This window comes from Poecilia mexicana, unplaced genomic scaffold (assembly GCF_051168715.1).
Source record: "Poecilia mexicana isolate PSO_F unplaced genomic scaffold, ASM5116871v1 scaffold_19, whole genome shotgun sequence".
Lineage (NCBI taxonomy): Eukaryota > Metazoa > Chordata > Actinopteri > Cyprinodontiformes > Poeciliidae > Poecilia > Poecilia mexicana.
In genome coordinates, this window is record NW_028263388.1 from 15,046,368 (window position 1) to 15,069,709 (window position 23,342).

The window sequence follows — 23,342 nt, forward strand, 5'->3', positions numbered from 1 at the left end:
GCTATAGATGGAAAATGAAAAAGTGCCCCACCTTCAGCCCACACTGCAAAAGTAGAGAGCTGGCCCCGCAGAAGCTGCAGGCTGGGAGGCTGAGTGAGCCGGCCGAGAGGCAAACGATGAGGAAAGTAGGTCAGAGATACAGAAGCAATCAAGCATGAGAGCAGTGCTGCATCGTCGTCTTTCAGCTGAGCCAAGAGCTGCACTGGTGAGGAGACGGACACATGCACGCACACGCACACACACACACACACACATGGCATCTGAGTCTCCTTTGTTTTTTTAGGTTTGACCTGACGTAGCACTGAGGAATTACACAAGTAAGCAATTAGTGAAATTATGCAACATAACCTGTCAGGTTTTAATTTTGCATCAAGCAGAAGCACGAAACATCTTCTTTGTTTTCCTAGTTTATAGCTAAAGTTATAGACTGACAAAATATGACGGGTTTTATGCGTTCTGACTAACCGTGAGGTGTCAGTAGAAAGAGTAAATAAACCTCAGTTTACTCTCTGGACAGCGTCTTTTATCCAATACAGCCTTCACAAACAAGGTTTTCCTGATTTGTGTAGCTTCCTGTTTCATGACTCTTTGCTTATTCAGTCCACATGTATTTTGAGGAGCTGAAAAAGGCTAACAAACAAGTCTGCTGGGGCTTTTTGTGAAGGTGATGTGAGATTATGGGATGCTAGGTTACTTTAAGGACGATTGGTTCCTATGGACTACAGGATTTGTCAAACTCGTCACCAACCATTTTGGCTGTGGGCATAGAGACGACGGTGTCTGATTCGACAACTTTGCTTTTTCCAGATGATGTTGGTTCTGTTTCTTTGTGTGCTGAAGCTGTAGAGTCAGGCCATTGTTCTCAACCACAAAAAGTGGGTTTATACAATCACACCAGAAGCCAGTCTCAGCCTCAATTTATTGTTATCGGAATAATACTAGAAAATATTGTGATAAAACTACCTACGTACTTCGACCTGAAGGCCTCTTTGGAAAGAGAGCAATGTTTGGGTTTCCTTTCTGGACCTGATCCCCTGAGGCCTAATCTTGGATAAATTTTCTACCCCCCCTAACAGACAGAAGCAACATCCAGATCAAGATCCAGTCTATCGTCTATCTTCTGCCATCCATTTTTATTTTTTTTACACATGAACCAAACACAAAGTGGAGAAGACTAAAACTTTTTCACCTAAGACTGAGACTTATTGCTCCATCCGGAGTAGAAAATCCATCTTTTTATAGTTTTTCATACAAGGTGTGTTGAGTAAAAGTCACCATTTGGATTCTTGCATATACGGTATTCATTCGAGAGGAGAATCCAGGGCAGACCCAGAACTCTCTGGAAGAGATTGTATATTCGTTTTGGCCCAGAAATGCTTTGGGATTCCCCATGAGGAGCTGAAATAAGTGAACCTTTCATTGACATTTCTTATTTATTGAGATGCATCTATACATCTCCTTTGTTTGACAAGAACACAATTAAGAATAAAGCAATTTTAAGAGTTATTACTCAGCAGACCTGTCCAACCCACTCAGTCACCCTGCGCTGTGCTGAGAGCTCCTGGAGCTGTGTCAACATCCCTGTTGACCGAGCTTCTTGCAGAGGCCACGTCCGTGCCAAGGTCTCATTTTCACACGCCCTTGAGAGGATCAGGCTGCAGCAGCAGACCCTTTCCGCCTTTTCCCCTCATGAAGCTGCGACAAACCTTTCTGTCATGCTCTTTTTCTGCAGGAGTTGAAATGTGTGCCTTTGTGTTTAGTCTCATATCAGATCAACCTGAGATTAACGGATGCGTCCGGATAGGGGTTTGGCGGTTAAATTACCACGTGGTGGTCCTAGCCTGTCACTAAAACGTGAACTCTTTATGAGAAGATGGCTAAATTATAGCAAATTACAGCAACACAGATGTGTTATTGTGACAACGCTTTGTTTAAACTTTAACATCCCCAGTCTGACTTGGGACGAGATGTGCGCAGAGGGATTCTAGAGTGATGTGGATTACTTCTTTTACTGATTCAATGTTTAGTAATAGTGTGTTTTCTCATGGGTTTTTAACCCTGTGAGTATATGTGTATGTCTGTTGAGCAGCTGCAGGAGCCAGCTCTCTTATCAGCGCTGAGTTTGTTTGCTCTCCAGCTGTCGGAGCTCCCGGATGCAGCGTGAACGGCCTCTTGGAGGGATTGTCTTCGTTGGCAGTGTTGCAGCTTTCTTCTTTTTCTTGTTCGGATTCTGTCATGCGTGAAGCCACAATACGAGTTTTGTCCCGTAGCTCAGCGAGAGTACACTATTCATTGGGTTTTCAATGCAACACACACTCTGCCATTTATATTCAGCTGATGTCTCCCTCTTTCACTTTACAGACTTTTTTTTTTCTTGTTACAGGAGCTGCTTTTATTCTGTAGCTCTCCAACAGCTGGCTGTGGCAAAGTAATTCAGATAAACTGAATCAGTAAAAGTAATCCTTGTTTACCCAATTTTGATCGCAACTACACTGTGTAGCGTAATGGGATGGAAAAGTTTTAACTGTTTTGTTTTGTGTATTGACTCATTTTCATTAGCAGTTAACAAGTAGAGTCTAACTTGTAAATTTTTTATTTTGTAAATTTTTGTTTTAAATTTTTTTTTAAAGTAATTACAGCTACATTAGTGAGGCAAAACATGTTAATGTGGCTCATTAATTATGGCAGAAAAACCTCATAAATGAGGTAAATCATCACATTTGACAAGAACGAGCTGTGAAATGTTTGTCAAAAAATGTTTTCAAATCAATATAATACATCTCCTCATGAGAGGACAATGTATATATACTCATACAATTTCCTTTTAAAGATTTTTCAAACCAGTTTCATGTATTTTCTAACCATATTGTGGATGGTTTGCTAAATTACAAAATATTTTAAAGCTATAATATGCAGTTGTTGGCTCTAAATAGTTGTAAAAAATGTAAAGGAACAATTTACAATTTAATATGATAGCACCTTGAAATATTAAAAACATTTTGTTTGGTATTTATGATTATTTTAATCGTAATTTCAAGAAAAAACTAAGCCTGCAAAATGTTCCATGTAAAATTGTAACTGATAATCAATTTTATTAAAAAAAGAACTTTGTACATACATATATACAAAACTTCACATGAAAGTAAAAATTTCAAAACTGTAAGATAAATGATGAAAAAGTTGAATTTTACCTCATAATTTATGACATAACTTTCTGAAACCAAAATGAAGAAATTAGTTACAAGATACACAGATCAGCATCTATCCAGTTAAATGAGTGTGTGCAGGTGGAACGTCCTTAGGATGTCTTTTTTTTTTCTGGAGAAGTTAAATAACTGGGTTTTATTAGGATACTTTCAACTGTTTTCCACCGTTAATGACAATGGTTCATTTTTATTTTCAAATCATATCGTTCTCTCCCAGTTTGACCTGCTTATAAGGCTTCCTGTTATGGAAGGCAGGCAAAAACATGCAGAAACTGCCTGAACGTTTTGCCTGATTTGATCTGTTTCCATAGTTATGCCACCCCAAACCAAAGCAGAACAGTAAAAATCTGAAACTTAAAGAGTCAGAGACAGAAAAATGATCTTGTCTCTGGGTCTGATTGTCCCGTTGCTGCCGTCTGGGCCGAAAGTGGAAGTGTAAACAGCCATGAGGTCATAAGATAAGAGGGGAGGCAGAGTGAAGGTTGCATAGCTGAGCCAGGTGTATTTACACTCGCAGAGTAACCAGGACAACAGTTTAGGTGTTGCTGCTTGTAAATAACAGTTGTGCTAGGTGGGAGAGATATTCCCTGTTTTTCTCTGGTAGGTGTCAAAAAATGTTGAGTTTTACAACCTTCAGGAACTGAAAAGCAAATTTAATGAAATGCAGTATCCTAAAAGAAAAAGTTGAAACTACTTTCTGTTTACATATTCATCCAAGATTGGGTTTCTTGCAAATATTTACATGGGATTCAAGTTTGTTCCCAATGTGTAGGCTCAACTCAACCAGTATTTGGGGTTTTGAGAGTTTTTTACTCAAAACCAAAATGTTGAGTTTTTACTGTGGGATTCCTGTAAAAATTGAACAGGGCCTTGTTTTTGTGTGTGTGTGTTTTCTGTTTCATAATCTTTCTGATGTTTTCACTTTGGTTTGGACTGAGTTAACAGCTGGGCTCTTTTCAAACAAGAATAAGTGATACTATGCATCTGAATGCAAAGAGCAAGCCACACTGTTCAGATTTCCCTCCTACATCCTTTTTAAAACGTAGGTTTGAGGACGACATGCCTTCTGTGTCCACCCCGATGTTCCTCTCTTGTTTTCTATAGTTTGCTACTGTAGATTTCTTTCCATCATAAGACTCCCCAACTTCATGGAAAACAACAACCTGACCCGTTCTTGACCAGTTTCTTGCAAATCAAATTTCTATGGCCCTCTCTGGTTAGTAAGTTGACATAATTACCTCCAAATTGGAGCAACCGTGGAGAACTGAATTTTTTTTATTTTTATTTTTATGATTGCACGCTATAATATTCAACTTCTAAAAGTGCGTAGGTTGAATTTCAAAATCGAACCACAAAAACAGCTCCTGTCTTGATCACTGTAATTCACCCGAAGCATTTTGCAAAATATAATACTTGTACATTTGCAAGACGATTTTTGCATTTTGTCACATAACAACCACAAACTTTTTATTGGGATTTTAAAAGGATCAATTATTATGAAATTGTGAAGTGGTTTTCAAACTTTTATTTAAAATAATAAAAAAATGTTGTGTAATTGTGCATATGAGTTTTATTCCTCTGAGTACACCAACTTTTTTTTGCTTTTACAAGTCTTTGGAGGTATATCTTTAGTAGCTTTACACATCAGTAGGCGTATAAACAAAAATATGCTTTCAAAAAGCAGCTTTTAGGGCCAGATTTGCATTTTAAGTTGGATTTGGGTCTGGATTTTATCTGGACCAACATAATGTAATCTAAACCATTCAATTGTAGCTCTGATTGTATGTTAAAGATTGTTATCTTGCTTTCTGTCCCTTCTCGGGAAAAATAAAGCAATCCCAAAGCATGATGACACCACTGAGTTTTTCTCCTAAAAGTAGAATTTTGCATTTCCAACTGAGCTGTGGATCTCTCCAGTTCCTCCAGAGTTACAATGGGAGACACAGATCAGCCGAATTTTATCTTAAGATGTATACATGAGGGGATGCCGAATAAAAACGCCGTCAAAATGTAAAAATGTTAAATGATTTTTAAAACTTACTTCCAACCAAAAACTATTTAGACTTCTCCCTCAGACCAATGTGTGTCCTTACAGTATGACCTGTCCACTGACAGCTGATGGATCTCAGCAACAACGTACCTCTGGGAGATTAAACCGCCGTGTTGCTTTGCCAACATGGGCATCAGAGAGGAACTAAAGCTTAGAAGTTGCCAAATCTGCATCACAGTTTGGATGGAGAGGCTGATTATGGCATAAGCTCTCCACACTGCCGGGGTCTGACAGTTCGTGTGAGAGAGGGCATTAACAAATATGATTTGAACTGATGTAACCAGAGGCTTGGGCTTAATCTGACATGTAATCCTCTTTTTTTTTTCATGAGCCTTGATGTGTTGTGGGCTGGATGAAGGAGCGTCTGGGTTTTACCGTGGCGCAGGAGGAAGTATTTACACTGTGACGACTTGTTGTGAGTTCGGCTTCTGTAAACTCAAAGAGGTTGATCAGGAAGTGCAGCTTGTCGCAGTGAGGACAGCATTCACATGGGCTCCTGGGGATGTAGAAGGGGGGCAGGGGAGGCGCTATTTTTGTCTGTGAGGCTGTAACATGAAGCATCGACCCCACATCAGGATGTATAAATAACCTGGGTTTGCACAGGCCCAGTGTCTGTTTACATTCGGAGGTGATGGACCTCAAGTGCGTCATCATTACCTTTAGTCCCTCCAGCCAGGCCCTTCGTTCACCGAAGCTGCCCTGCACGTGAAGTTTATGACTTGTTTGACGTGAGGCACGTTCTGGGCTGTTCTCCTGACTCCCTGTCGTTTCCTCTTTTGCAGCCTGACCAGTAACTGGCAATGGAGTACATGAACAACGCCTCGAACAGCTACGGTTCTGGAGACACCGTCAGTGCCTCCTTAACGAACATGACCATCAATGACCAGCATCACCAGGAGAACGGAGTCAAAATGAAAGGTCAGCCATCAGCAGCGGACAATGACACACACACACACACACAAGTCGTTAACCCTGAAAACATTTTTTTTAATGTTTGTATATTTGTATATAAGGTGTATATATGTAAGTTTGTATGTTTAGAAATTAGCCTGAAGTCAACAAACCAAGGAACTCTTCATCACCGCCACACATTTGAAATCTCCGATAAATAACACACACATCACATGCACTTTCTTAAATGAACAATTGTGTTAGAAAAGCAATGGCTGCAAACAAACAGGAACTGTTTATGATTTTGGGATAAGTGATATAAAAGAAACGGGAAAGTATCATGTAAGTTCAAGCAACTTTCCAGACTGTATGCATATTTGGGAAAGAAACCTGTGACTCCAGTTATGTTGGTGTTTATATGAATTTAGATTCTTAATTTATTAGAACACCATTAAAACTCAGTAAAACTATTCAGTTACATAAGTATGAATTCATTAAACATAATTCATGTTAATTTTATTTTAGCCATCATCATTTGATGAAATTATCCAAACTGTGGTAATAAAATCTAAATATCTTTGGATTAATATAATCTAAATATTTCTATATCAACAAACAGTTTTTCATGCAAAGCCATAATAAACAAATGTAATAAAGATTTTAGATTTTTCTTTTATACGGTATTAACACATTCTTGTTAGGCAGGTGAATAATGGTGCAAAATGTGTTTAAATCTCCATCATTGTAAATTCACGTCAGTAATAGTAATTAATTCCCTTTTAATGTGCTTTAACTAATCCCTTTACATGTTTTTGTTGTGCTTTCCAACTTTGACGCCCACAGGTTGCAGATTAATTCCTATTTTTTTCTTCATGTCGGAGCTTTAATCCCAGATTATTATGGTAAAGACTGTAAATGTAGATTTGTGTGAGGGTACAGTGAGGGAGGGGCAGGGCCCGACTCCCCGACTTTCTGCCCTCTTTTTGTCTTAATCTTTACACAATGGATTCAGTACATGATGGACTTCAGCTGGACTGTAATCCGGGTATCTGGGTCAGACGTTCTTGAACGAGACCCGTGTTAGTCGCTTAAGTTGCTGCTCAAGCAATCAAGCATTTAGGGCTGCAGAGAAAACAGTTTTCTACGTTTCAGCGTCTCTTTATGGACGTATGAATGCAAAAACTGCCATTAAAGACTATTTATTGATGGTGGATTTCAATATGTCTAACATTTTTTTCTATTTCTTGATTTTTTTTCTGTCAGCTGTCTTATTTGATGATACACCATAAAGATGCTAATACATTTGTTAAACATGTCTTCTGTTGCAGTAGCATTACCTCAAACTGAAATATTTAGAAAATTGCAACTAATTGCAATCAAAGTGGAACTTCTATTTACTTTTTCATGACTGTTTTCATGCATATAAATATGCGGTGACACAAATGTCTAAATAGGACGGAATGATAAGAATAAAGATGAGATTTTTAGTAACACACATATTCCAGTTGGATTTGTGGGGGGGGAGGAAATGTGGAAACAGCACCTTGTTTTGATTGTTAAGCATAGTGATGGATCTGTGATGCTGTGGGCTCACAGAATAAACAGACTCAAAGTAATGGTTAGATTTTAAAAGGTTTTCTCTGTTAGATGGTTCTGTAATAAAAGATTTATACATGTTCAGATCTTAATCTGCTGATAATTATTTATATCTTTAATTCTTACATGCATTTTATTTCAGCCAATATTAATCTGTTTCATACTCAGCAATATGTGTTTTTTTTTCATTTTTTAAATTATTTTTACTATATTATTTATTATTTTTTATTATTCCATTTTCTATTTCAGCTCTAGATTTTATTACTTCAAAAATAAATGCTTCAGTTATCAGCTCAGGGTGTAACGTTCTTACTACGACCTTGTCTTGGCGGAGCGGACTTGCTTTGTATGATAAATTGTAATTATGGTTATAATTTCTTTTCATCAAATCAAAATAGCAAAATTCATTGCGTTGCTGTCATGTTGTCACTATTTGTGTTGAATTCCCTCCTAAGTGTGACTTGAGTTTGCAAAACGAAAGTCGCAGAAAAAAAAAATCGGTCTGTTATTTTATCCATCTTGACATGGGTTGATTGTTTACATTGCTGATAATAATCAGTTTTAAATCCATCAGAAGTGTTTTTTTTTTTTTTTTCCCCCCACCTGTTTTTATCCCATTGTACCACGTGGCTACTTAGTACGTAGCCTAGCTTTTCCCAGTTTACAGCCCTCACTAGTGCAGTCGTTATACCCGTTTCCAATTCCCATTATCCCGTGTACTAACAGGACACAGCCAACAGAGTCACGTTCGTCTGCAAAGCTAAACAGCTTATCAGTAAGAAGTGAAACACAAAGTGAGTATCTAATCAACACATTTAAGTAGGAGATGTAGAGTCTCTACAGCCTACAGAAGTTAGGCTGTAGTGGTTAGTCTGTAGAGTCCCTATCAATACTACAACCTTTTTGTCTTGAGGCAAATAAACTAAACAAAACAATATATCAAAATAACAATTTACTAATTTCAAGACCAAGATGCTGTAAATCATTTGGTTCCAAGATTTAGAAATTAATTGTTTACCTTCAATTTTATTAAATTTTTTTGTGGAATTACCTTCATTTTAAATTCTTAATGTAAAATACAAATATCTGAAAGTTGTTTTTTTTTGTCCAGTTTACCATCCAGTAATTTCATTTTACTTTTCCCCCTTTCAGAACTTGTGAAATTTCTCCAGATATTAAACATATTACTATAGCAAGCTTATATCCTACCTTTACATTGAAAAGGATTTGGAAGTCTTTTTACTTATTTATTTATTTACTTCAAACATCATTAGATTAATCTTCACTTACTGTTGAATGCTGATTTATTTTTTTTTATCTTTATTTATTGAAAAATAATTGCAAATGTCTGACTTTAATATATTTTCCCCTACATTTCCAATTTACTTTAATATTAAAAAAACTCATTAATTACTTGTTTATTACAGATATCCTGAAAATGGACAGTTTACATTTACTATCTGAAAATCTTCTTAATTTAATAGCGTCAACTGTAACCTACTGTCCTGTAATTTTAACTTATCTTGATAACATAAAGAAAAAGATGTCAGGCCAATATTCTTTATCTTTTTTACCCATGAAAACAAATCAAAAACAGACAACAGCTGAGTTTAGCTAAAAGTCGTGTCTTTATAAACTTTGATCTAAATATTAGACTCTTTGTGTTAATATTTCTGAAGTTCTCCTTCACAACTATAGTTCTGAGAGTGCATTTTTTTTTTTTAATAAACTTTGATTTCGATTTCCAGATGAAGAAGCAGTGGTCACTGAAAATGGGCTGAAAACTGTGTGTGAACTTTCTCAGCCAGAGAGCAACCAATACGATGACGAGTTGCATCCTGGTACGAACGCCCGAAAAACAATCCCCGATCCTGACGTTTGAAAAGCTGCTTTCAACTCCCATTGCTGCTTGGTTTACTTTGTGCTCAACTTATCCCTGAACTCCTTTTTCCTTTTACAGAGAGACACTAGCTGTGTTTCGTTTCAGTCTCCCAAATGCAACCCACACTAATGGACATTTTTTGTTTTCCTGCTTTAAATCTGCTCTGCTGTTCTGCTGCTGTAAGACGTTGTAATTGCATGTAGTCACCCTGTCAGGAGCCACTGTGACAGAAAATAGGGGCTTTCTGTGCTTGTTAGAAACAAGCGCTAAAACGTCATTCCTTCCTGGGGCCAGCATGCTTTGATCGCAAATACAGAGAGCGAAAGCTTCCCCAAAACAAAGAGACTGGGAAGGTTATGAAGAGGACTCTTAGCGCAGACAGAGGACAACTCTACGCTTGTTACAGAAAATCCCAGATAAATCTGCTTTGTTAATTTGAAAACTGACTTTTAATTTTTAATTTTATCTTGTATCAGCTACTCCTGCAGAGAAAGGAGCAGAAGTTGATTCTGAGCTCTCAGACAATAAAAACACTTTGAGAGAGGACAAGGAGCAAGTTGGTGTGCCCCCTCTTCTGCTTTTCAGCTTCTCGTGCTTCCATCGGTTTTTACAGCTTTGCCAGAAAGTTGTTTGAGTTCTAGATAAAACTAGAATTTAGTTTTAATAAGAATATGATTCTGGTTTACCGAGACGTATGTTATTTTGTGATAATTGTACATCTACAATTATTGTTGTAGATGTACAGTTACATCTAGAACAATGTAGATGTAATTGTACATCTACATTGTTGTATATGTACAACAATGTACATCTACAACAATATGTTATTATTATATGTTATATGTAATATAAGATGTACATTGTTGTACATCTATTGTCAAATAGTCAAAGAAAGTCAAATAGAAATACAGGCACACAACCAAACTAGAAAGTGGCTTTATTTCTTTTTCTCTTTTTTTCCAAAACAAGAGGGATTACTTTAACATGATTGAATGAATTCTTGTATTTCACAAGTTATCAGACATTTTAATTGCTACGGCCAAAGTTACTGGCTGCTCTTTTTTTTTGTGTGTGTGTGTGTGTGTGTGACATGTATAAAAAAATCTAGTTTATTTCAGCTGTATAACCGAAACATGTATTTTTTATTCTTTTGGCTTTTCACTTTCTTGCTTTGGCGTGGTTTCTCTCTGATGCTAGCTGTCGGACGCTGCTTTATAAAGAACAGCAACCCAATCCTCACACTGAAATAGCAAAGAAGTCCTTTTTTTAATCTAGCTGCACATGATGGTTATTCTAGACTGAAAGAAGTGGTCGGACCACGTGCAGACCGGAGACTTGCGTAAATTGTTGCGCAGATTACGCGGCTCTGCGTTGTGGTAAAGGCCGCACTAACATTAAGCAGCTGAAACTCTGGCTAACATGGTCCATATGCAAGCTATGTGTGTGCAGAAACCCGCTGTGCTTGTTTTGCTGTTGTGCTCTTGCATATTTCCCCTTATGCCTTTGAATTTTTCATTATTGTGACTGACAGGTATTGGCTGCGGGCTTTCTGCACTGATTGAAGACGCGCTGTTTGCAGGCTTATTGATTTCTTTGCGATGAGTGAGTGCGTTAATCGGTCTTGAACAGCAAAAACACATTACTGACTGAGCTCTCGTGTCTTTTCCATTTGTCTCACGCTGGTCAACGAGCAGCAGGAGGAGCCTCTTCAACAGGTAGGCTGCTACATCTCTCATTGATTCCACTTAGAAGTCATTTAGTTACTGCAGAAGACAGATATAAGTACACTTACAACACCAGCTGCGCAAGAAAGCAGCCCGAAGGGATTGAAAGGTCTTGGCGGGATTTTCAAGCAGGTTGTAAAGATTGTGTCGTTTATTGAACACAATAAATTAAAATGAATGCATAATAAACATAAGTGTTTTTAAGTTTTAAATATAATTCTGCTTATGTTTTTGCGCTCTGGATTTTGTTGATTTTGTATTTTCTAATATTTTAATTTTCAGTTTTTGGATGAAAGGATTTGTAAAAATGTTTTTGTCAAAGCAATAAGGATTCGTTTTTTAATGCTAAAATTACTGTCCTTTTAAAATGCTGTCATTTGTATAACCATAAAAAAATGTTTAATCTATTAAAAGGGAGGATTTTATTTGCATGTACACATTTCCACCAAAGAGGACAGTTTTTTTTTTTTTTTTGTGACATCAGTGTCAGAATTTTAGAAGCGTATTTATTGATTGTATTAATTTTAGGCAACTGAAATTTTATTGTTAAATGGTTAATTTTTCAATATAAGTTATCAGAATGCTTATAATGTTTCCTTTTTATCTGTGTTAAGCCTTGAAGCTCACAGTGGTTCTTATCTATTACTGTGTCCAAAATTTGAGGAATAACACGACATTTGCCTTCAAGCTAATGTGACCCACATGGTGGTTGAGCAGGAAGTATCAAGATGGCACCTATAGCTGGAGGTTTTGCTTCATTTGTCTGTGCTGAAACACAGAAATAATGATGTTGCTCAAGCTAATTTGACTATTCACTTTTTTTCTCTATCTTATTTAACAAACTTTATGCTCACAAACAGCATCCACATTTCCTAATGCAAATATGTGTCCAACAATGCAGTAGAAACTTTTCATGATGCCTCGGGAGAAATCCACCCTCTCCCTGCCTGTGTTTACTTTCGTGAAGCTCACCAACGTTTCCCGTATGGATTATTTTTGTAGTAAAACATAATTTTTTTGTGTGTGCAAAAGAAGAAATAACCACACATCTACATCACATACTGTCATTGTAAGTGTTTTCATTTGTCAGGAGAAGTTAGTTTTTACAGACCTGGAGTTTTGACTGGCTTCAAAATATTGCGTTAAAAATACGAGCTCATCATCCCATTTCAGCTGTTAAGACTCATAAGACACTTTTTGAAAAGTACATTTTAAACGTCCTTATCTGCTAACAAAAAAAACAATAGAAAAACTGATTAGAATTTGTTTTTTATGTTGTATTTCAGGTCTAAAATATGCACATTAACCGGCATTCAAGTGCAAGAGTCGGACGATAAAACAACTTTCAATAAAAACTGTTTTATAGTCTGACATTCAAACATTAGCATGTTTTAAGCAAAAAAAAAATGTTTTTTTTCTAATCAAAATATAAGAGACTTTATCTTCACATGACCTTGCACAAGATTAGCATGTCTGTCTGCAAGTTTAGTAGCTCGGTTAGTTGACCTGCTAACAGTAACGATGTAGGCTCCAACATTGAATTTAAAATGGCTTGAATAATTTTGTTTCTTTATATTTCATCACACACATGTGTTTAGACCCCATTATGTATCTTCAAACACCTTGTATCATTTCTTTTTCACTTCACTTCCACACTGGATTGCATTAATGGACAACTTGTGATGCCATTTTGCAAGCAGTAGTGACAGTAGTGGCGCTTTCCTGCTTCAGACCTTTTTCTGGAATGCAACATCTTTTGTCATTCAAGTGTTGTGTGTTACTGCCTCACTTTGTTTTAAATTTCATCTTTCAGTTCTCATTTTAAGTTTTTGTTGTGTTTCCTCTCTGATCTCATATTTTCCCCTTTTTCCACATGTCATTTTTGTTTTATGGGGAGGTGGAAAACAAGTGCTGTAAATGTTTTTTTTTTTGTTGTTGTTTTTTGTTTGGTTGGTTTTTTTTTACATGGTTTTCAAGCCAAATTATTGAGGCCTGCTAATGGTGAGTTTTCTCCAGCTGAGCATGGAGCTGCTGAGAAAGTCATTGACTTCACGGACGCTTCCTCTTCCCCCAGACCTAGGAAAAAAGTCGGTGGGAGAGTGTGGGAAGAGGTTAAGTGAGTCTTTATGGGCCTCTGAAGATCTCAGCTGCAGGTCAGAGATGAGGCAGGACATAGAGGCCAGCAGGGGGAGCCCTGAGTGGACCGCAGCTGCTGATTCTCAGAGGACAGTAAGCCTTGACGCATCCGAGCACCTGGTGAAAATGAACGACACGCCTGCGACGTTTTTAGTCCGCAGCGCAGCTTTGGAGGACCTGACAGCCATCGAAGACAGAAGCCTGTGGGGTAACCAGGAGGAGGAACAGATAAAAGACGGACTGCCTGTCGAAAGAGCTGAAACAAAGTGTGACAGTGCCTCTAGAAGCAAAAATATCCCTTCAGAAACAAAGCAAAGTCCCCAGAAACAAAGGCTGTCAGAATCTGGCTTTGATTCACATTCAGAAGATCTCCCTCCAACACACATCACTGGGAGCGTTTCTGGGAAGCGTCGTCCCTTCACCAAACCGCCATGTGACGCAGAGGCTGAAAACAGCAGTGAGTCATCATCCCCACACAGGGCCAGCGATTCAAAGCCTGACATTTCCAATGACTTACAGAAGAGCAGTGTTGCTCAAGCCTCCTCCCAGCTCCAGAAATGTCCCTGTCCAAGCCCCGCAGCCAGAAGGTCTCTGGTGCCGGTCGCTGTTTTCAAAGGTCTGTTTTGCTGTCACGTTCACCAGCTCAGAACCAGCCCTGCTTCAGTTGACTCCTTCCACATGTTTGATTTACAAATGCAGCTTCGCCTCTCTGTTATGCAGCACTGTTTCTCCAAATTATTTCCAAGGACGTTACCTTTAAGCTGAGGAGCTTGTTGTCCCCCCCACCCCCAGGTCCCACCAACCCCACACTTCTGCTTTCTGTTTCCATCTCTGCCCACCCAGCTGGTCATGCAGCCCAAAACAGACACGTTCTGCTTGTAAACACGTGTTTTATTTCACTCTGCATGCTGCATACCCAACACGTCTTATTTCATGTTGTGCATTTTCATTCGTTAGCCATAACAGTGGTTTTTGACGAAGACTTGGAGGGAAATGTGTTGACTTATTTCACCTGGAAGAATAGGAAGCCGAAACTAAAGCCATGGGATAAATTTGACTTTTGTCTTCTTTTGTAGCTCAAGTAAAGACAAATAATGGAGACAAGGTATGTGACCAAGAGCGTCATTTGTTTGAAATACGTAAAATATTGTTATGAAAGGATAATTCTGGTGTATAAAAACCTTTCAGAGTTATTGTTTCTTTTGAGTTGAGGTGTTCAGTCGTCTTTCAGAGCGCCACCTGTTGGAGGTTTCCCAAATAAGTCTTACTGATTACTTTGTTGTCCCAGTAACATCCATTATCAGCACTACATTAAGTAGTCATAATATAACCCATCCCACTTTTAATCCACTGGGTTTATTCCGATGTTGGGTCACTTTGCAACCCAAACAGCTTCAACTCATTTAGGAAGACTTTCCACGAGGTCAGACACTGACGCTGGACGAGAAGCTTTGTTCTATCAGGTCCAGATTCTGTCACGTTCTGTGACCAGTTTAGTACACCAGAATTATTCTTAGACAATGAAATCCATACATCTTTTGTTTTTTTGCCATCCTTGAGTTGTTAAATCATTCTTTCATTTTATGTTTGGTATCATTTGAGTTTTTTTTTTGTTTTTCATTCATTTCTTTCCTTCCCATGACAAAGAGTCAAACTGTCACCACACCACCCTCTTACCTTAAAAGACCCACTGTTGTCGCCAAGGGCAACAGAACACCCGGTTCCTCCCGAAACGGCCACAGCTCCATCCCCATTAAAGCCACCACCAGCCTAGGGCCCCGGCATCCCGGAGTAAGTACCGGTCTGACAGATTACGGGTCAGGGTTCTGAACCGGATGGAAAGAAAAAAAAAAAAAAAACATTCTTCCATCAGCCTGAAGGTTTTCCATCATGACAAGTCATCGTTTTTTTTTTATCTTTATCGTTTTTAACATTTTATGTGAACGCCATGCCGAAACAAACCCGTCTTTCCTTTAAGTTGACTTTTTTATTTATTTATTTTTTTTAAAAGAACCACTTGAACTTTTCTCCCTTGTGGAAACTAACCTACTGTTATGCCGATTCTTTATTTTTTTAGGGTGCTGGTGCTGCAAAGCCTCAAGTCCAAGGAGCCAAAACTACTGCCAGAAGTGCAGCTCAACCAGGTAAGAAACTGGGAAAAGCGCAGTTCATTTTATTTCATTTTCTGTACTTAAGTTTAAAGATTTAAGAATGTGTTATTATTTGTGACACAGCTAGTGCCAAGAAACCCCCCACTCCAAAAAATGAAAAAGGTAACCTAAATCAGCAAATGGTTGGAGATTGCCTCTTTGCATGGCCCAAATAATAATAATAATTAAAAAGAAAACACAGTCTGATCTGATGGCTCAAACTTGGTCAGCTTTTAGCCAGTAGTGGCTTCTAGTTAGTGTTTACTTGATTCGTTTACTCTCAACCATTTATCCTCCACGGTTGTTTAAAACCAACTCAACTCACGTCTGATTTGCTTCGTTGTTTCAGATGCCAGGAGTGGGCAGAGCAGCCCCGGTACGCCCAAGTCCCCCGGCAGCCAGGCACTTTCCGCCGCCGAGGCCAACAAAGTGAAAAAGGTCGCGGTTGTACGTTCCAATCCGAAATCTCCGGGATCGCTGAAGAGCCGTTCTCCGGCTCCTCTGGCTGCTGCGGCGCCGCTGCCTGACCTGAAAAACGTCAGGTCAAAGGTCGGCTCCACAGACAACATGAAACACCAGCCTGGAGGTGGGAAGGTAACTGACAACAAACTCGCTACACCTGTTGGCGCATCTCAACCTTTCTTTTTTTAATTAAAGATTCGGTTAGCGGTTTTCTCTACACCTAGCTAACACATGGCTTCAGCCGTTTTCTGAATAAGTTGATAGAAATAAACAGTACTCATCTAGTGTAGTAGTCCTCAACCTCGGTCCTCAGGCCTCTCTGTCCTACGTGCTTTAGATGTGTTTCTGTTTGCATGACCTTCTCTGCATTGCCGTGAAGCGCCGCTGAAGCATTTCAATCACCCAGTTATTTAAATCAGGTGAGAGGCAGCAAGGAGACACAGAGGACCAGGGTTAGGACACGTTACTGTAGTTGACTCAGTAGTCATACTTAGAATGTTTCCTCCTTGTTTTGTTATTTACAGCTGAAACAAGATATTTATGTACACTGTTTAAAAAAAAAGATTTTTTTTTCCTCCCCCTCTATCTGATATTCAACCTTAATAAACAATTTTGGTTTTAATCTGTTTTTGGAGCACATCTCCAAAAATTAAGACTTTTGTCCCCAAGAGGATTTGCTAACTGCTCTCTCGGTTGGTATGTTGCTTTTGGAGTGTTGCCTTCTTCTTCTTTGAGTCGCTTCTAAGAACATGTTGATACAAGAGTTTTTCCATGTATTATTTAGTATTAAAGTAATGAATAAATAACAAAAAAACTCAATATTCTGGTATTAAGCAAATAGAAACAATATCCTTAATAATTCTTGCTGAATTAAATTAGGAAAAGTTAAATCAGATTTAATGTCAGTCAGTGAGGAAGACGTGCGTCTCTTTATGCTGCGCAAGTAAATGTCTGGTTTCAGGTCTATCAAAAATAACCTGACATCAAAGGAAAGCTGTCAGTTTCTTGTGTATTGCAGGTTTTGCAACCTTGGGTTATTTTATTAGAGCTGCGTTGAACTAAACAGGCAACAAGAAATGTGATCAGTAGGGCAAAGTACATTCACTTACATTCAATTTTGACAGTGACACACACTGATAAAGCCTTTACAGAGAGCAACTGCAGCTGCATGTGAAAACACTATTTCACTCTGCTTTTAGTAGCAAATACTATTTTGGAAGAAGTAATGCATTTTGCATGAGCTCTTGCCGCAGCAATAGTAATTTTTCATGCAGCATGTGTCAGATTTTTTTTTTTTTTTACGTGTTATTAATTCAAAGACTTTTGCTTTGATGTTTTGTCCTTGTGAATAGTTTTGGTTCTTTGAAATCGGATTTTGTTTGTCAGATTTAAATTAAAATCAGTCTGTTTTTCTGCTTTAAAACATATTTGTGGAAATTTGCTTACATTTCCGTTTCTCATTTTAACACTCAGCACACCCAGATCGTTGGTGTATGAATATGTGACTGCTTTGTAAGATTGATATAGATAAGGAGGCTTATTTTGGAAACAAAGGTGCTCCAAGCCTTTGGTCTAATTTTATGCTGGCTCAGTCACATGTCAGGTTCTCATTGACGAAATTAAAAGCATTACATGGACAGCTTTTAGCCAGCAGTTAGCACTACTGGAAGCTAACTAGAAACTAGCTTCCAGTAGTTAGCACTACTGGAAGCTAACTAGAAACTAGCTTCCAGTAGTTAGCACTACTGGAAGCTAATTAGAAGCTAGTTTCTAGTTTTCTATTTTTGCAGAACCAAAATAGATCATCTTATTTAATCAGTTTAATCTATAGAGCAACTTACTGTTTTAAAACATTTGGAAATCTTTCAGCATTAAATTCAGTTCTGCTTTTGGACGTTTGTAGCACTTAAAGCTAACCGATTCTCCGGCTTGCATGCTGCTGCACGGATTCCTGCTGCTCAATGTGACGTCCATTTCGGCTCATATCTTAAGTTGGTTTCTTTTGCTCTCCATCTAAAAGCTGCCGTTTTCATTTTTCCAGGTGCAAATCGTGGAGCAGAAGTTGGACTTTAGTAGTGTGCAGTCTAAGTGTGGCTCCAAAGACAATGTCAAACACAAGCCAGGGGGAGGAAATGTGAGTAACTGGAAGACGAACTCAAAGCCCTTGAGTTTGTCTGCAGTTATGACAATTAAATCCAACCTTTTGGATGATTAAGTAGTTGAAAAATTCTAAATTTAAAAATGAAAGGTTAAGATCCTAATAGCTGGAATTTGTAGAGTGAAATTAAATTTATCATTTAGGTTTATGGACCAAGAAAATTTGAGGTCTAAAATGAGAATTAGAATAAATTAAAGCTGGCATTTGTAACTGTTTTGTGGCATTTTACTTTAACCGAATAGAGTAAAACATTTTGGCTTTAAAATCATATCATCTGTAAAATATTGTTGGTGTATTATGCTGTAAATTTGGCTGTAAAATTTTATCTAGAACCTCGGATGTTAACCCTGTCGTAAAGTGCCAGATGGCTGGAAGTTATATCCCAGATTATATTAAAGAATGCCACATTTTTACATTTTCACGATACTTTGATTTTTTGCTGATTTTAGGTTAATGGTTGATTCGTGCATGACTTCAAAAGTATTAACACCTATTGAGTGATATTTTTATTTTGTTTAAATTTTGCCACATAATTTTGAAGACAGACTTGGTGCTTAATTGTAAATAGGAGGGAAATGACACTTGCTTTTTTTTTTAAATCAGTAAAAAATCTGAAAAGTGTGGCATGCACTTGGCCTTTTTGCTCTGGTGTGGGGGTCCCCAGGCTGTGGCCTGCCTCCTCATTTGGTCTGGCCCCCTGGGCAGTGCCAGAGAGCATTCAGTGTTTTTTTTCATATATATGTGGATTTTTCTTCAACCACCAGGGGGGCTCTTCCTCAATGGAATATATACTAGTCAGTACCAGTCACCGTTTCGCTCACGGTTTTTTTCCATTTGCATTCTGGGTAAAAATCTATCTACAAACGCGAATATGTCGTCGGCAGTAATCCAGCCCCCCCCCGTCAACAAAAGTTTTCTAAGGTTTCTTTCTCGAAAAACTAAGACCGGCCCCCAACCAGAAAAGGGAAAAGTTATGTGGCCCTCGCAGGAAAAAGTTTGGGGACCCCTGGACTAGTGCAACAAATCGCCTTCACGAGTTGCCATAACAATGTTACACAGTTCCTAAGGCAACTTGAGTAAGTAAAACAAAAATGCAAAGCTATGAATGGAAGCTGTAATACAAGGAGTCCAATTATTCCTAATTCAAAATGATTCCTCTTCCTCTTCAGCTATTCTTCCTCTGCAGATCCTCTTACCTGCCCTTTGTTGTTCTTCTTCAGGTCCAAATCCTCGATAAGAAGCTGGACTTATCCAACGTCCAAGCTCGCTGTGGTTCTAAAGACAACTTAAAGCACAAGCCTGGAGGAGGAAGGGTAGGAAAACCATTTCACTTTTATATCTCTGGCTTCTGTAAAGAGTTTCAGGATGTGTTGCAGCCACTCGCTGGCTCCTTTTGAAGTTCTGTCTATCTGTATTTACACTTCAGAGACGTTACTGTGTCAAAACCAATCACGTTGAGTCGTTTTTATTATTATTATTATTATTTTGAAATAAACACAAGGCAGCTACTTTCAGTGATTCTGACAATAACAGCCTCTTCCCCTCACTTCTGCACTTTTCCAGGTTAAAATACTTGATCAGAAGTTGGACTTTAGTACTGTCCAGTCTAAGTGTGGCTCCAAAGACAATATAAAACATGCTCCCGGTGGAGGCAACGTGAGTAGGGATGAACCCAACACCGTCCTCAGCAGTTCTCCAACAAATCCATCCAACAAATCCTCTCAGTGATCCAGTCAGGACACAAACAGGGAACTCTGTGACTAACCAGCATTTTTATTCACTTTAAAGAAAAAAAAAATCTAATATCTTTGTTTTACCAGGAATATTTTTTTCAAAGAATAAAATGCATCTTCAAAATAGTATCATTATGGTCATTCCCTGCAAACGTCAGATCTTTGACAATTTTTTTTTTTTTTTTTTTTTTTTCCTTAGCGAATTGAAAGCCTCTGAAATCTTTAAAAAGATAACTTTGGCTCCAATGCCAAACTAACACCAACACATGTCATTTAACCGTTTATAGCTGTAAGCCCTTTAGATATGATTTTCTTAGTCAACTGGATTAGCCTGAACTCCCCTGAACTCCACAGTTTCCTCCTCAGAAACTCTCCTCAGTGTCATTTCTCTTTCTGCAAGATAACATTATGTTTTTCCCTCCACAAAAAAAAAAAACAAAAAAAAACTATCCAGGTGCAAATTCTTGATAAGAAGCTGGACTTAAGCAGCGTGCAGTCCCGCTGTGGCTCCAAAGACAATATAAAACATGTACCCGGCGGTGGCAATGTGAGTAAAACACGGCTGCAGGTGTGCTAAATGCATCCCGAAGAAGAAGAAGAAGGATTGCACGAAACCTCCAGTCTGTGTCCAACCTGTTCTGACCTCGACACTCCTGCCACTTTGACCTCTTAACTCCTGCAAATAACAGTTTGATCCCGGAACTTATGAGCAGTCATGAGCATTTTACCCTGCAGACCTTCCCTCCTCCATGCCTCCTCTTGTAATCAGTTGCTACGAAGTGATTTTTGTCGGTTTTGCAGACCAGTTTGGTGAATAAAATGCTCATGGTGTAACATAAGCTCGATAACTGTTGAATGTGTCCGTTTGACTGCGACCAACCATCCAAACTGGGGCCTTAACCTGCATGCGTGAATCCAGTGTGTCCTGGGTGGTTCTTCCTCCAAACTTTTTTTTTTTTTTTTACTAAAATTGAGTTGGAAACATCTGAATGAAATGAACTAATTGTGCAGCAGGAGCTACAAAGAGCCTCTGTCCTCACTCTCCTCTCCAAGCTTAGCCTGTTGTCCTCGACCTCACGGAGGAAAGACTGAGCGCTTTGTGTTGCCGCACAATCGACCGTAAGATGAGGTCACTTCAGGCCGGCGCTGCGATGCACAGATGAGGACCGTGGCTTTTATCTTCAAATGACAAAAGTGCAACGTGAACGCAGAGTTTAAATTAAGCATAAACATTAAGGCCATGTATCATCGTTTTTACAATGACTTGTAGTCATTTCCATGACTGAAAAAAAAAAGAATATGTAAAAAAGAAAAAAAAACTTAAACAGAGCTTCTTGTGGTATTAGATAGATTTTTAAAGTAAAAAAAAAAAAAGAGTGAATCAGAAAGTCAATAGTGCAGCTGAAAGTTGCCCAAGAGGGAGGCTGGTTCATTTGGGTAAATACTGAAGACAAAGAAACAATCTGCAAAGTCTGCAGTTCAGATGTGAGATCATAATATGAATATTGAGGGGAGAAAAAAAAACATATTTATTGATTAAACCTAATCTGTAAACGTCGTCTTTCCACTGACACAGTTTGTTCTTTCCCTCAAATCTAAGTTTGTAAATGTTCTGATAGTTTTGGAGCAAAACATGTTTCCAACGGAGACAGTTTTGGTGGACATTATAGCGTAAAAGGCTGATGTTTAAATTATTTATACTTCATAGCTCTTCCTGTTATACTTATCTGCTTTGAAAACCGTGGAAAAATTACTTTGTGTTTTATAAATATTTCAGTTTTCAGGTTCTGAAATCTGATGATACATGCATTTTAACCTTGGCCATTTTTTAGTTCAGTACTAACACTGGATTTAATAGTAGTCTGCTCTCTGATATACTGTTTTATTGACCAGTTTTTACCTTCTTGGAAACAAACTAACAGACCCATAAAATGCTACAGTTTGAAGTGACGTGATGTTTCAGTTTTGGTTAAATCTGTTCTTCTGCTCTCTGTTTTGTTTCTTCTGTAGGTTCAAATCGTGCACAAAAAGATTGACTTGAGCAACGTTACATCAAAATGTGGATCGAAAGACAACATTCATCACAAGCCAGGTAAATGTTTAAAAGTGAAAAATGCTCATTATTTCCAGAAAGACTTGCTTTGAATGGGTGTACTGGTGAAAGTTTTGGGGATTTTCTTTTTCTTTGATTTTTTTTTTTTTTTACTTTCAGTTTGGTGAGGTCTGCTGTTGAACTTCTGTAATTCATTAACTGTACTGGGTTTCTTTTAAGGTGGTGGCAATGTGGAGATCAAAACCGAGAAGCTAGAGTTTAAAGTTCAGTCCAAAGTCGGCTCCCTGGACAACATCGGTCACGTCCCCGGAGGCGGACAGAGGAAGGTAGAAATGTCTCATCCTTCCTGCAGTTGAAGATCTCTGCGTGTCTCTTCCTTCTTCAAGATTTAAGAAAAAACAAAAACATGTTTAGTGTGTAAAACGGCCCAGAGCCAACTTTTCAGCTGGTGGTTCGAACTTTTGCTTTATTATTGATTTCTAATTTTGCCCTGAGTTTTGTCTCTCAGGTGAGCATAAATTAGAGTTAAAAAGATAACAACAACTATGGTGTAAAGCAAAACTACAGTGCATTAAAATAGATTAAAAAAAATAACATTTAGTATTACCTTTCTGCCTTTTTAAATAATATGACAGATTTTCCATTAGTTAAGCAACATTTATTGATTGGTGAAGATACAGACTAGAATATAACATACATTTGGATAGATCAGTAGAATGTTGGCAAAGCTGTTTTTTAATTTTTTATTTTTTTAAATCAGCTATGAAGAGGAGATTACTGAAAAGGAGATAAAGTTCTGGTTCTGGTTGTATTCAGTCCCTTTCTTTATTGAAACCTCTAATGGGTTTAAACCCAACCAGCAGATTTCTGCAGCGTATCGAAAGCACATCTGTTTCTCATCACCACTTCCCTCCTCCACCCCATTAGAGCTTCTTTCATTGTATTTCCTCCATTTTTTAAATATAATTTCATAACAAAGTTCTCATTATTTGCATTATTGTTGGTCAAATATTGTGTTGTTTTTCTTTTTCTTCTTCTTCTTATTGTTTCTGTTGAAACCATCCCATTTGTTTTTGTTGCATGCGTTGTCATTCCTCCCCGCCGGGGCTCCTTCTGTGTAGCGGGAGAAGGGCAAGGACGCGGAGGGGAGTGTCTCAGACAGCATGTCCATCCCCTCCCCTGTTGTCACCCCCCCTCAGTCACCTCAGACTGTCCCTTCAGCACCTACCACACCCATCCTGACGAACCCTCTCATAAAGATTGAGGACTCGCGTAAGTATGTGCGCGAGCTGCAGGATTTC

At 38.3% G+C, this 23,342-nt stretch overlaps 1 protein-coding gene across 8 annotated transcripts in view; it reads left to right on the top strand.

Annotated features, from left to right (window-relative positions):
• mapta (microtubule-associated protein tau a) overlaps positions 1-23,342 on the top strand; it is a 35,171-nt gene that overhangs the window by 6,984 nt on the left and 4,845 nt on the right. Inside the window, exons 2-16 of one of the 8 annotated variants that reach the window (XM_088016337.1) lie at positions 6,039-6,174; positions 9,492-9,584; positions 10,102-10,185; positions 11,320-11,340; positions 14,562-14,590; positions 15,133-15,276; positions 15,563-15,629; positions 15,720-15,758; positions 15,985-16,229; positions 18,139-18,231; positions 19,476-19,568; positions 19,819-19,911; positions 20,443-20,535; positions 21,999-22,080; positions 22,261-22,367. In XM_088016337.1, the coding sequence (XP_087872463.1) occupies positions 6,057-6,174; positions 9,492-9,584; positions 10,102-10,185; positions 11,320-11,340; positions 14,562-14,590; positions 15,133-15,276; positions 15,563-15,629; positions 15,720-15,758; positions 15,985-16,229; positions 18,139-18,231; positions 19,476-19,568; positions 19,819-19,911; positions 20,443-20,535; positions 21,999-22,080; positions 22,261-22,367 (1,401 nt within the window). In that variant the 5' untranslated portion in view covers positions 6,039-6,056. Of the gene's footprint in view, positions 1-6,038; positions 6,175-9,491; positions 9,585-10,101; positions 10,186-11,319; positions 11,341-14,561; positions 14,591-15,132; positions 15,277-15,562; positions 15,630-15,719; positions 15,759-15,984; positions 16,230-18,138; positions 18,232-19,475; positions 19,569-19,818; positions 19,912-20,442; positions 20,536-21,998; positions 22,081-22,260; positions 22,368-23,162; positions 23,314-23,342 lie in introns of all 8 variants that reach the window. The other 7 variants (XM_088016331.1, XM_014969374.2, XM_088016333.1 and 4 more) reach the window with 7 other exon arrangements.